Raw genomic sequence first — 14386 nt, 5'->3', positions numbered from 1 at the left:
AAGAGAAGAACATTTTTGCTGTACAAAGTTGCCTACATTACAGGAGTAAAAGTTAATTACTGAATAATTAAGACAAGTAAACAAATTTTGAGGTGTACAGGAGAAAATACACTTGACAGACCTGCATGTTGCACATTTTGACTTGTTTGTAGCTGAGGAGCTCCACTGTTCACAGGTGTACCTGGTACTGTTGAAGGCACCTGACTTTGCATAAAGTTTTGATTAGTTTGCCCTCCAGGGAAGCCAGGTGGGAGGCGCTTGGGCATTCCTTAATACAAAACATTTATTAGTTTCTGTAATTTGGTTACATGAGTGCAGGACTGACAGAGTAGCTCTTCCATTAAGTTAGCAAGGAGAGGTAGCAACAATCAGGACCAATGAAAATCAAATATTCTAGCAGCTCAGTTCTTGCCCATCTTCAGTTAGGAATTTCCAAAAAGGCAATGTAATTTAAGATTAAACACGAAACTATAGCAACTTTGAGTTACTGGAAAAAAAAAAGATGTTTGTGCTGGTGTACTTATAACCTTGAGCACAGTTTATAACAGCTGTCTACTTTAACAAACCTGGATAAGAAGCTACTGTGTCTTGAATCCAGTTGTGATTACCTACACTGTATTTCCTACATAAGCCATTATTCATTCACAAAGGGCAGATTTTCTAAAAACTGAAAACAAAGTATGATGCTTTACAGTACTCTTATCTCCTTATTTTTTAAATCACGCCCGGTTACAGTCAACATACCCATTAAGTGTGTGGCAATTTGTGTTCTTTAGTATTGATTATGAACCCTGGGGGCAGAAACTTTGTCTGTTTACAAGGCCCCATGCACACACCTTTTGTCAATATCTGTGTGTGTTTGGAGGGAGGGGGTAGCTTTTGGTGGTTTTTAAACGCAACTTCTAGCCAGGGGTGTGCAAACTTTTTGGCCTATGGGCCACATCAGGTTTCCAAAATTGTATAGAGGGCCGGTTAGGGGAGGCTGTGCCTCCCCAAACTACCAGGTGTGGCCCAGCCCTCACCCCTATCTGACCCCCCCTGCTTCTACCCTCTGATGGCCCCCCAGGACTCCTGCCCCATCCAACCCCCCCCGTCCCCTGATGGCCCCACTGGGACTCCTGCCCCATCCACAAACCACCATTCCCTGTCCCCTGACCCCCCCCCCTGACTGCCCCTGCCACCGTCCAACCCATCCTCTCATTCCTGACTGCCCCCAGGGACCCCTGCCCCATTCAACCCCCCTGCTCCTGGCCCTCTGACCGCCCTGATCCCATCCACAGCCCCGCCCCCTGACCACCACCCCGAACTCCCCTGCCCTCTATCCAACCGGTGGCTGGCGGTGCTACAGGCCTACTGCCCAGAGCATCAGGACAGGCAGCTGTGCTGCCAGGCTGGAGCCAGCCACGCTACCGCGCAGCACAGAGCACCGGGTCAGGCCACAGCTCTGCAGCTGCGCTGCCGCCCAGAGCATTGTGCCAGTGGCGCAGTGGCTGAGGCTGCGGGGGAGGGGGAACAGCAGGTGAGGGGCCGGGGGCTAGCCTCCCGAGCCAGGAGCCGGGCAGGAGGGTACCACGGGCGATGTGGCCTGCAGGCCATAGTTTTGCCCACCTCTGTTCTAGCCTCAGAGATGCAATTTAGCATCACTGCTTTCCATTATCCCTATATAGCAAATAACACAATCGAATAAAAAGACTCAGGATAGATTTACTCGGATGTTGACAATTGCTTGATCTTCCATCTCTATATTAAACATATTATTTTAACAATTTTTTCTTCACATTGATCAGGCTACATATGTCTTCCTTCATACAACAAAATATATACACAAAATAAAGACGTCTACTTTATTTACAGTGAACAGCCTTATTTTTCAGATTGGTACCTCTGCTAGGTTACACTTAACCTTTAAACTGTGAGAATTAGTGAGTTCTACTAATTGTAGTCATGATCTAAACCCAGTGTAAGGGGTAGTGCAGCATTGTGCTGCCCCTGGAGTAACCCAGGAAGTCAACTATAATTCAGCAAGTCACAATCTTCTTCCTGTTTCCCGTGCTACTCCAAGAGGGAGTAACTGTGCAGAGTCTGTACCTGGCATAGCACATTCGCTTGTGTGCCAGCATAGCTATGCCAGTTGGTATATTGGGGTAACAGAGCCAAGGCTCTACCTAGTCCCTGCCCCATTCTCACCCACCTTAGCAAGGGGTGGTGTAAATGACTCTGCAGGGCCCACTTCCTCCTCTTGCACATCCTATGTCGTGGGTAGCTGGCACACAGGGGCATAAGGGAGAGCCTTGCCCCTCTTTAAGCCTCTGTACCATTGAGCTAGCAAGCCACAATTTGACACTCTGGCCCCACTGAGTTCCTTGCAAATCAACAACATTCTAGCACATTTAAATAAATCACTGGCACATATATAATTTATAGGTCAATTATTAATATTTCACGACATCAAGATTACTGGTCAAGTCTGAGACCTAACTGCAAATCTTGAACAGACACTCTTTGAAATAAACTATGGAGGGACTATCAACTCCTAGTAGTTTAGCAGGAGTTAAAGTTCAACCATTCAGAACTCAAACACAGAAAAAGTAAAATCTTAAATAATTTTGCTATATATTAAATCTAACCTACAGTTTTTACTATGCTAAATTAAGTAAACATTGAATAAAATGAATATGCATATATTTGAATTATTTATAAAGCAACATAGATGTATATGGTGCTATGTAATCAATGACAGATCCCTACCCCCCCCCCCCAATGTGCTTACAATTTAATTCAGACATAATACAGCAAGGGATAACTATGAACAAAGGAAAGAGATAAGAAGCAAGATCCTCAGCAGGTGTAAGTCAGTGTGGCTCCACTGAAATCAATAGAACTATGTCAATTTAAACCAGGTGAGGCTACAGTAACCCATATCCTCACCATGAACAATAAGAAGATCGGGAAATAAGTTAAATTTTATTAACATCTTGCTAGTTGGTTGTGTCTTTATGCGAGATGTTTAAATAGTTATTAGAAAGAGTAAGATTTTGTGTTTTTATTAAGTTAACATATTAAGAATTGAGGGGAATTATTTGACAAGATTATAGGAGTGGAGGTCAAGGTTAAGACTACCTATCTGGAAGTAGTGAATCCTGATGAGGAATGAGGAGACGACAGTGGCTATTCCAGGTAAAAGGAGATCTGGCATCAGAAAGGATAAAGAATTGCCTGTGGGTGTTGGAGATGAGGGAAGTTGCAAGACACAGGCCCATGAACAAGAGCATGAAGAATTTGTATCTGATTTCCTTCTGTGTCAGATTCAAAGTGCAAAGACTAAACAGATGAGAGATTTTGTTGGAGCAAGAGGCATGGAACAGCCTATTGGATGGACTTGAGGTGTACGATATGAGAACCTGGGAAGCCATAGTGGATGGTGGATTAGGCAAGGAAAGAGATTACTAGAGTATTGACAAAAGTTTTAGCAGTAGGGATGGAGTTAGATGGATGTTTTTGGAAATAAAAAAAACCAGCAGGATTTAGCAACAGCTTGAATGTTGAGGAGAAGAGATATGATTAACTGAATGCTGCCATTCAGGGAAATGCTGATGGAATGTTCAGAGAAAGTATGAGAACCAGTCTAGCACAAAACTACAAATGCCTAAAGAGTAGAAAAAGTCTAGGAGGAGGCTCTTGAAGGCAACAGACAGGTGAAAGACAACAAGAAAAGGGATATGGGATCTGGCCAAAAGCAGGTCCTTAGTGACCGTAGTTAAAGTAATGTCTGGAGTGATGCAGTAAAAGCAGAGGATCAAGAAGAGAGCTAAAGAGGAGAAAACTGAGGAAGCATGAGTAGACAAAAGAGAAGGAAGAAGATAGTGAAGGAGGTGATGTCAAAGGAGGTGTGAATTTTAGAAAAGAATACAGTAGAATACCTTGAAGGCAGAGAGAAAAGAGTACAAATGTTAGGAAGGGAATGACAGAGCAAAACAAGTGAGGAGAGAGTCACGGGGATACATCAGCAGTTTGGAAGAGGAAAGCTGAGACAAGTTGTGTACTTATTCAATGGAAAGGGTTTTTAAACTACTTTTTTTAAAGTAACAGTCTGGATATAAGTTCTAGCTGTCTTTTTTATAATGTAACTTTTATTTTTGATGACAGAAAGGTCTGATTTTCTTACCTCCTAAGCCAGGATGTAAACCTTGTGGACCTTGGTTTTGCTGCTGCATCACCATGAAGTTGGGGGGTACATTCCCCTGTTGCACCATAGGATTACGACCAGGAGAACTGACAGGCTGTTGAAATCCCTGGGGAAGTGCATTATTCTGAGGAGGCCTTGGTCCCATCTGCTGCTGTGTTTGATTAACTGTTGGAGAAGATGCAGGAGATCCCTGCTGGAAGGAGGAGGGAGAAGAAGCAGGAGATTTGCTGGTCAGGTGGGGTTGCTGTAGTGGTGTAGGAACCCGTGAGGGCCCTCCCTGAAGATTTTTCATCTGCGGAGCAGTAAATTGACCAGGGTTGTTCATTTGAGAAAAGTTTGGATGAGCCTGAGAGGCTTGCTGGCTTCCAAAAGGGTATGGAGGTGGAGGGTGGGAGGGAGTCTGGACTGTTGCTAAAGATGGCCTTGCTTGGAGTTGTTGCTGCATTTGTCCAGGCAATGGGGCCTTTTTCCATCCCTGGTTTACTGTCAAAGTACCCATTGTTCCTTGGCTTGGAGGAGGTTGAAGTGCTCCTGAAGGCAGCTGGTTCCAACCAGGAGGAACTGGAACCTGAGCTGGGGTAGTAAATGAAGGTCGAATACCCTGTTGTGGCTGCTGATGCTGCTGGGGGGGACGTGGCTGCAGCTGTGGTTGTTGCTGCAGTTGTTGAAAGTTAGCTGGGTTCATTTGTCTGTTTACAGGAACTGATTGCATTGAATGGATCTGAGGTGCTAAAGAGCCAGATGGATGATTTTGCTGCTGGATAGTTAGTCCAGACAAGAGTGGATCCATTGAATCTATTAAAATAGCAAACAAATGTGACAATAAATAATACACTGCAGCCAAAGACAGAAAACAAGAAAGAGTAAGTTACTTGCTTGCATTTGCTTTCTCCTCTGAACTTGAGATCCAATAAAAATTCATATTCCAGCATTCCAATTTTCTGATGTATACAATAATTAGTACACTAAAAGAAGCCAGAATTTCTGGCAACCTTAACAGGTTTCAGAGTAGCAGCTGTGTTAGTCTGTAAGAATCTAATCATAAGCATTGTGAAAGGTATAAATACAGTACTGTGGTCTCCAAGAACCTATTCTTATGTAAGCCTTATATTTATTTACTGGGACCAAAACACTTCCCAACTCTGAAGTGAAGATGGAATAACAAGAAATTATGAAGGTAGTCTAATTAGATAACATTTCCAGAGAAGTAGTTAATATTCTCTGTAAAGAAAAATGATAATGTTTTGCTTTTGCATTGTGCCTTACATCAAAAGGATTTTAGAAGCACCTTACAAAACTGGACAAAAATAATGACTATTTTAAAAAGGGGCAAGTCACTTAACCTTTCTGTGCCTTAAGAGTCCTAAAAACTCACACAACTTGCAGTGGCAAAACTAGGCAGAGAAATCAGGCCTTCAACTTCCAGTCGACTTGTATTGAAAAACTGTACTTCCCAAAGAGGTGTATTTGCTTCTCATTTTACAGTTGCCTCAACCTACACATTCTTTTCCTAGCCCTACCTACCATAGTATTCATGATCATTAATTTATTATAGATTCATATATAATTATACCGAAATGTAAGCTCCACAAAGTGATAAGGTCCCCATGCTGAGAAGCGCCACACCCACCAATGGCAGTGTATAAAGTAACAATTCTAATGCAAAAGGCCAAAAAGGAGACTCTAGTAGGAGCTTCACCTCTGGGGAGTGGGGTGGGACCGGGGGGGGGGGGGGGGGAGAAGGGAAATCAGGCCACTTATTTAGGTGCCTAAATATCTTATTTAGATAGTAGCAAAGCTGAAAATATTAGATGTTTCAAAACACAACATCTCTATCCTAAAGAGTATACAGTCTAAAAGACAAAGGTAGACAGATCCACATCACAAAATGCCACCACCCTAGCTGGTAGTCTCAGTAATGAGACTAATGGTATGTTTACTCAAAAAAAAAAAAAAAAAAAACCACACCCAAAAAAGAAAACACCATGGCATCAAGTCTCAGAACCTGAGTCTACATACTTGGGTTTGTGGGGCTCAGGCTATAGTGCTAAAAATAGCTGTGTGGATGTTCTGCGGAGGTGGGTCTCATAGACCCAACAGGAACATCGACATGGCGATTTTCAGAGCTGCAGTGCAAGCCCAAGTTTGTAGACCTGGGTGACACACCCTGACATCCCAATATTCACCACAGTCACTTAATTAGGATATGTTTTATACGAAGTGTGCCTTGTGAGGTATCATTCTAGAAGTCTTGATTTGCTAGACATTAATATCTCGTTGGATTGTATGTGCTATCGTCATATGTGAAGTTATGAAGTTTGGCTATGAACGTGTTACTGAAACATGTTGTGAGACTGAAAACACCCACAAGCAGCCTTTCGGGTACAACAGTAAAAAAGACTAAACAATGTTAAAAGCTTATTGAGGAAATGCACACAAGCACAAGGATTACCCCAGGAACTGTGTACAATAGAAACCTCTCAGACAGCACTACAGAATGGGAACTGTTTGACCCAGGTCACAGCAAAAGAGCTTTCCAGCAAGTGGGAAGAAGATATAAAAGGGGGACAATAGACATCATGATAGGACCTCACTCTCCCTACAAAAACACACTTGGAAACACCTGAGGGGCAAGGACTGAACTGTGGCAAGTGATGATCCCAGGATAGAGGGATTTTTAGCCCGTGTATGAAAACCTGGGAAAGCCAAGCTGCAAAGCCAAGGCAGCTTGTGCCTTAAGAATCTGCCAGACTGTTTATCACTCAGGGTGAGAATTTGCTAATTCACATCCTACCTGTCTAGTGTGTTAAGCTCAATTTGCGGTTTTTGTTTATTTAAAAAGGTGATCTGCCTCGATCACTTATAATCACTTAAAATCTATCATTTGTAGTTAATAAACTTGTTTTTGTTTTGTCTAAAACCAGTGTGTGGAGAAATTATAACTTGGGGCAGAAAGCTGTTGCATATCTCTTTCCACATTGAGGGAGGGGGCAAATTTTAGGAGTTTACGCTGTACAGTATCCTGTGCAGTGCAAGACGGTATGACTTTGGGTTTACACTCAAGAGGGGCATATCCTAGCAACTGGGAGGTGCCTTAGCTGAGCCTTCCCAGGCAGAGCTGATCTCAACATTTGTGTGAGAAGCTGCAGGGGGTGTGTCCCTATCTGTGTGTATGCTGGTGAAAGAGGAGAGCATGGCAACTTATCACAGCACCACAGTGTGAAAGGGAGCCCAGGCTGGTGGCTCAGGCAGGCTCAGAGGTACCCCGGTTCCAAGTGGCACCCTGTCATACCGGGCTCTGGGACACGCTGCCACAGGTGTGTTTTTGCCATGTAGCTATACCCTAAGAATTGAGAGCACACAAAAACTATATTATTCTCTGACCCTGATGGTGATCCCCCAGGCAGAGGAGGAACAACAGCGTGGGGAAGCTTTCCTCTCCCGATGCAACTAAAAATATTTTAACAGTACTACAGTAAGAAAAATTCTGAAAATGGTCATCAAGATTTGTGTTACTACAGGTTTTTCTAATGTTTAAAACCTGTTAGAAGAAACCTTTCCAGGTAATAACAATACTTTCTTCCAGTGAAAAATCATTCAAGGAGGGGTGTCTGTTAGAAAAGTAGGGGACAGCCCTGGACCAAATTTTGGTGATATTCTTCAGAGTGTACTCATGTGTCTGTATGCTGAAGGAAAAAGAATTCAGAAGTACTTTGCAGTAAAAAACTGTCAACAATAGTTGTATGTAATGTTGTTGTAATCTCTTATTCGACCACTTCTGTTGGTGAGAGTGACTAGGTTTTGAGCTTACTGAGAGCTGAAGAAGAGCTTTGTAAGCTGTGTAACTTTGAAAGCTTGTCTCTCTCACCAACAGAAGTTGGTCCAATAAAAGATATCGCCTCCCCCATCTTGTCTCTGTAATAGCAATAGTGACAGATAAATGCTATTGCTGTACATGTTCTTTTTTACCTGACTGTGAAGCAGGTCGAGGTGTCCTGGGCTGCAGCTCTGCATTAGCTCCACTTGCCATCATAGAAGAGGAAACATTTCCACTCTGGGACATCATAACAGTTGCAGGGTTGTTCATTCTTATTAACCCTAGAAAATTAAAAATCATTTTGTTAGATCTTAGATGCAGTTGGTCATATTACTGTACCTACAATGGATAACACTGGTTTCAAACAAAACAGAATAGCATTATCAATTTATGTTTAAACAAAACATTTCTTTAAACATAGAATTCTTCCCCAAGAAAAGACAAATCAAATTGAAACAAGAACCCACTTACTATGAAAAACTCCATTCATTTTAGTCAGTTTATCAGTCTGAAAGTTTGCACAGTACGAAAATTCTCACTAGTAATAAAAGGAGGTATTTATACAAAGAATATTTTGAAAATACTATTTGCCTTTGCTTAAAAAAAAAAAGTGATATTTGACTCAATGGCAATATGAAAGCTTCACATGAGAAACTGAAAAGGTGCTTAGCTATCAGAGAAGAGGTGGGCAAACTACGGCCCATCTCTGCCCATTCCCAGGCTAGCCCCCAGCCCCTCCCCCCGCAGTCAGCTCACTGCGCCACCGGCACAATGCTCTGGGCAGCAGAGCTGCAAAGCCGCGGCTGCCTGTCCTGGTGCTCTGGTGTGTGCGCACCCCCGGTGCTGGCAGCGCGGTAAGTGGGCAGGAGGCAGGGAGCATGGATGGTTGGATAGAGGCAGGGGAGTTCAGGGAGGGTGGTCAGGTTGGTGGAAGTGTGGATAGGGTTGGTGCGGTCAGAGGGCGGGGAACCAGGGGGTTGAATAGGGGCAGGGGTCGGGGGCAGTCAGAAAGGAGGCAGAGAGTTGGATGGGGCGGCGGGGGCAGTCAGGGGCAGAGGTCCGGGGGCAGTCAGGGCACGGGGTGGTTGGATGGGCAGAGGTCCCAGGGGGACAATCAGGAAGGAGAGGAGGGGTTGGATGGGGCAGGAGTCCTGGGGGGCCAGTCAGGAGGCAAGAAACAAGGGGGCGGGGGAGGCCAGCTCACACCTGGCTGTTTGGAGAGGCTCAGCTTCCCCTAACCAGCCCTCCATACAATTTCGGAAACCTGATGCGGCCCTCAGGCCAAAAAGTTTGCCCACCCCTGTACCAGAGTGAGGAACATGATATAAAATAGATTAGATAAACTAATATTTCTAGGATGGAAACTTAACTGGCATAAACTTTTGATTAATTTTTAAAATGCTTTATGACTGTTAAATTAATATTTTACTGGGATGGCAATTTAGTCTCTTACATGTGACTTCCATATTGACATTGATTTGCTTATCACTTTTTCCACAAGATGGTCACTTCCTTTAGTGTGTTCAGAAATACCAAAAGATAATTCAAAGCATGTTTTCATGTGTATATCTGTAAATAAAATAAAACATCTACAATGTAAATAAAACATTTAAGTTTAACTTATTGCTTTGGTACTGAATCAACAGAAAAAAAAATCTGTAGCAGCCTAAATCTTACAGTGACTGAACTATTAACCAGCAAACCTATAGATATTCCTCCTTTTATTTCTGGTGAGAAGCATTTCTTACCCTGAAAACTTCAGATTCTAGGGTAAACAGACAACTTTATTCCAAATTCATTCATTAGTTTATCTCTTAAAAGAAAAATTAGCTTTAATTAAAGTAAAAATTTGAACTCAGAAGATCTTTGAAAAATTTGCAGATGATTTTTTTGGTAATATTGAACCAAGTAATAATAATGTATAATGCACTTTACACATTCAAAAAGCTGTACAAACATTATCAAAATACACCTTGCAAAGTACTCATATGTATTTTCTTTATGTTACAGACGAGAGGCAAAAAAGGAAAAGTAACTTGTTCAAAGCCATACTCCAAATCAGTGGCAGAACCAGAATTAGAACTCAGGACCTGAGGATTACAAATTCTAATGTCATTCCTCCAGACTACCTAGATTCCTCATTGACAGAAATATTATTTTAAAATCAGAATATGTTAATTCAAAGTAATTTATTTTCTGAAGTCTTCTAGCCTATTCAACCTCTCTGCAAAATGGATTTGTAGTGGGAATGGTAGATTCTTCCCTTTTCTTGTGGCCATTTTTTCCTAACACAAGCATCATTGGCAGCCCTATCCTCCAAATAATAAAAAAAGTCAAAGTTCAAGGAAAAAAAGCGAACGGAGAATCAGTCTGACTTCCATGAACCTGTGGCAACCAACTCTAGTTACAATAATGTACCTTTGATATTTTTTTTTCTGTGTTACACAGAAGGTAAAAAACAAAACAAAACACTTATCTAAGTGAACTTTTGGTAAAGTATTCTGAATCCACACATACAAATCTAGCTCCTAATCCCATAAAGCTTTAACCATGTGCATAACTTTACACAAATATAGTCCCATTGACTTGAACAGGACTACTCACTTATAAGAAGTTACACATATACTCTGGGCTCTAGAAAAGCATTAAGGAGATGGAGAGAAAAGGACCATATGAAGAGATATTTGGAGAAAAAACTTCATGGTTTCACTCAGGCTGAAATTTTTCAAAAATGTCTACGGGAATTAGGCACCCAAATCTCTAACTTTCAATGCGAAGTACACTGAGACCTAGGAAATGAAGCTCAAAGATTTTCATAGTGGAAGTAATAGTCTATTTTACATTTTTTGTTAATTACAGTGATTTAACTACTCTTAAATTAACCAGATTTCCACCCACAATTTGCAATATGTAAATTTCTTTTCCATTCATTCCAGTGGATAGCTACATTTCTCTTGTTCTCATCTACTGTACATTAGAATGTCAATAAAAGCTCCCTATTTGTTAATTGTTTTAAAAGTTGTATTACATCCTATGTTAATTGTTTTAAAATTATTTACTTTGCTTTGTAATTAAATGCAACTATTAGAATATTCTATTACAGAACAATTTTCCTTCAACTTATTCAATAGTCTGACTTCCTGCAATTTATGAGTTATACTGGCATGATAGGATAATGGATGACATATATGCAGTTTTTGTTTAAGCATACAACTTGGATGAGAAACAGTTCTCCATTACAACAATGTTAATGTACAGGAAAACAGCCATACTAAAGTAGCAGTAAAACTGGATGAATAATGCAAAAATGTATTGTGGGAATCTGTGCTAATTTTCATATGAATTCACTTTTCTGTGATCATGCACCTTTTGTATTCACTATCTGGACATTCAACTGAAATTTACTAGCATGGCTACTTGTGGAAAGTAACAACATACAAGTATTCACACACTGGATATTTTACATGAGCTGGGACATTGACAGCAGGGAAACTGGTATGCATATTGCTTATTGGAGTTACAACTCTACTAGCAACTGTTGCTACAATCATGATAAGCTTAGTAATAAATTTAATAATGTGTAACACTAAATTTAACTTACCTTGGCCACCCTGAATGGGAAATCCTGTCTCCATTCGTATTGAATTGCCTGCTCCCATGGGCCCATTAATCCTGACATCTTGACTTCTATTTTGACCTAAAGCCAAGTTGATGGCACCTTCACCTGGAAGTAATACACAATCTATAAAGTTAAATTATATACATGGGGTGGGAGGGCAAGGGAGAGAAAGGAACCAACCTACAAAGCAGCATTCATACAAAGCAGGTGTCAAATTTTGAGCTACTGCATGCACTTTGGAATATAGGGTGATTATGTAACACACACTACTCTTGCCCACTCCTCAAGTATGCAGTCAATATATTGAAAATTGAATTGTGGTCTTTAATAAGCGAAGAATGGAGCACCCTGAGACAAAAAGACTGACGAGCTACATGCCCTGGGTTTGAACCTTGCATACTGTGGCCTGGGCTTGTTCTTGCAGGATCAGCCAGGAGTGCAACTTTAATTATGAAAGCCACTGATTTTAAGAGGAAAGCTTCACCTCAGACAACAGCATGAAAATATGCAATTTTTTTTTTAAAAGATAAGGGCTAATCTACATTAGAAGCACTACTGTGGCACCGATGCAGCTGCGCTGGTGTACCACATCTGGGGAAGATGCTCTATGACGACGGGAGAGAGCTCTCCCGTCAACATGATAAAACCACCTCTACAAGACACAGTAGCTATATCAGCGGGAGAAGCTCTCCTGCCAACACAGCACTATCCATACCAGACCTTAGGTTGGTGTAACTTATGTCGCTTATTCACACCCATGAGCAACATAAATTATACTGACATAAGCGGTAGTGTGTACAATCCCTCAGTAACATGTTGGTAATGACATTCAGAAACACCTTCTACAGAATTTCAAACTCCTCAAAGTCAAGTAACTATTACATGTAAACTTACTCCTGAAGGAACAAACAATGTATGTGTTGTTTCAATACAGCTACAGAAAAACGGACTGCTTCAGAAAACAAAGGAAGACATTTCTCTAAACTAAAGTTTCAGAATGTCTGAAGCCCAATCTCAAGCACAAAAATTGCTTATCAATATTGCAGTTTTAGCACAGCCACAATTTTAGTACCTCTTAACAAGAGGTGTGACGTACCTTCAATCTGAACAGAGAGAATTCCCAAGTCACGGAGCTGCTGGTTGTTGCTCTGAGCCAGAATTCGCAGCCGCTCTGCAGCTTCACGGGGTATATTAAATGTAACACGTACACTGTTCCAGGGTTCTACCTTCTGCAATTTTAACTTGTTGGATTCTTAGTTAAAAGAAAAATAAAATGGAGTCATTTTTCAAACAAACAATGTAATAGTGTATCAGAACAAAGATGAAAACCGAGCTACCTATTTGGCTTTCAAGATTGTCAGTGGTTATTCCAATATGTAGAGATGGGGAAGTTTTCCCATACAGCTGTGTAATCATGGTACCTGCCAAACTATACCAGTTATTTTCCCAAAAAGCCAACTTCATAAAGAACCACAGAGATGAAAACCAGCACACCATGGCCAACATAGTAACTCAGAGAGGCTATCAGAAAATTAAAACTTTTTTTGTGTAGACTGGTTTGGAACGGTGTAACTATTCAAAATAAATGGTTAGACAGAGAAGTGGAGTTCCAGACTGAGTCAGTTTTTCATTCCTGTAATAGTCTTCACTATATATGTGGCTCAGAAACTTATCAGTAGCATCTATGAATACACATCCTTAACTTCAACTAACTTGCTTAGCCTCTTTTGTTATACTCAACTCATATTTAGACAGCATATACAACAAACATATGTAAAACCTACAGGTTTTTCAGAAAGTTAGCTACATTGAATCTATTCAGTCCCCTCTACGTAGATCATCAATTATTGGAAAAGTAATAGGTAGGAACCAGAATAGATAGGTGAAAGGCAAATCATCCTGGATACAGTTATTTAAGTTATACTTATCCAAAGCATATCAATATGCAGTACATTAAAATCTAAAAATTTTATTCTAATATAGATGTACAGATCTATAAATTTTTAACTTGTTCAAGAAAGTCTCTTTACAATTTGGGCCTATGGTTGCTGTTTCCCAATCACTTGATATTTCCCATAGTAACAAAAGACACACTAAATTTGTTAATTATTTATTCCTTAATCATATCACTTGTGAATGAATAATCCATCACTACCAAGTGCTTAGTGTCTCAGCCAAACGATTACTGTAACAGCAGAAAGAAATCTCTATTGTCCTGTTTATCCTCTTTAGTATCCGCAGACATTGCCTCAAGGGTAAATTATTTAATCCTCCCTTTCACATTGATGTAAAGAACTAATTCTTCTGCCATTTCCTTTTCTTTCGTCAATAGTTCTTTTATTGTTCTATCCTATCAAAAACCTTGTTGGATCTCATTTTATACTTCTAAAAAAACATTAAAAAGATCTCATTACTGGTTTTAATATACCTAGTTATTAGTGATTCATTTTCCCTTCTTGCCTTTCAAATGCTATTTATCCCAGGTTCTTATACATGTCTCACAAAGATGCAGTTTATATCCCCTATACTTTCAGAGCTCTATTCTGTTCTAAAAATCAGCTTAAACAATTTGCCACTCATTCACATTAATTTTAAAAGTTTGTTTCACATAGAATCATGCATTTTTTAAACCAATTCCTTCACTTCTTCTAAAGGACCTATTGCCATAGTTTATAATATATGCTATAATAGAGTGGGATTTGCTCAAATTAAATATAGATCCACTCTAGTGCTTACTAAAGGCAATGAAAAGACTCCCAATGTT

The 14386-nt window shown here is 40.6% G+C and overlaps 1 protein-coding gene across 3 annotated transcripts in view; it reads right to left on the bottom strand.

Annotated features, from left to right (window-relative positions):
* The window catches only part of NCOA6 (nuclear receptor coactivator 6), a 78569-nt gene that overhangs the window by 41297 nt on the left and 22886 nt on the right, over positions 1 to 14386 (bottom strand). For all 3 annotated transcript variants that reach the window (XM_038369667.2, XM_038369670.2, XM_038369668.2), the window contains 5 exons: positions 12719 to 12874; positions 11605 to 11727; positions 8156 to 8284; positions 4166 to 4981; positions 122 to 268 (listed from right to left, as the gene is read on the bottom strand). In XM_038369667.2, coding sequence (XP_038225595.1) covers positions 122 to 268; positions 4166 to 4981; positions 8156 to 8284; positions 11605 to 11727; positions 12719 to 12874 — 1371 coding nt within the window. The remainder of the gene's footprint in view (positions 1 to 121; positions 269 to 4165; positions 4982 to 8155; positions 8285 to 11604; positions 11728 to 12718; positions 12875 to 14386) is intronic.

The sequence above is a fragment of the Dermochelys coriacea genome, chromosome 13 (genome assembly GCF_009764565.3).
Source record: "Dermochelys coriacea isolate rDerCor1 chromosome 13, rDerCor1.pri.v4, whole genome shotgun sequence".
Classification (NCBI taxonomy): Eukaryota; Metazoa; Chordata; order Testudines; family Dermochelyidae; genus Dermochelys; species Dermochelys coriacea.
The sequence above is the reverse complement of the archived record's forward strand: the minus strand, read 5'-3'. Positions and strand labels throughout refer to the sequence as shown.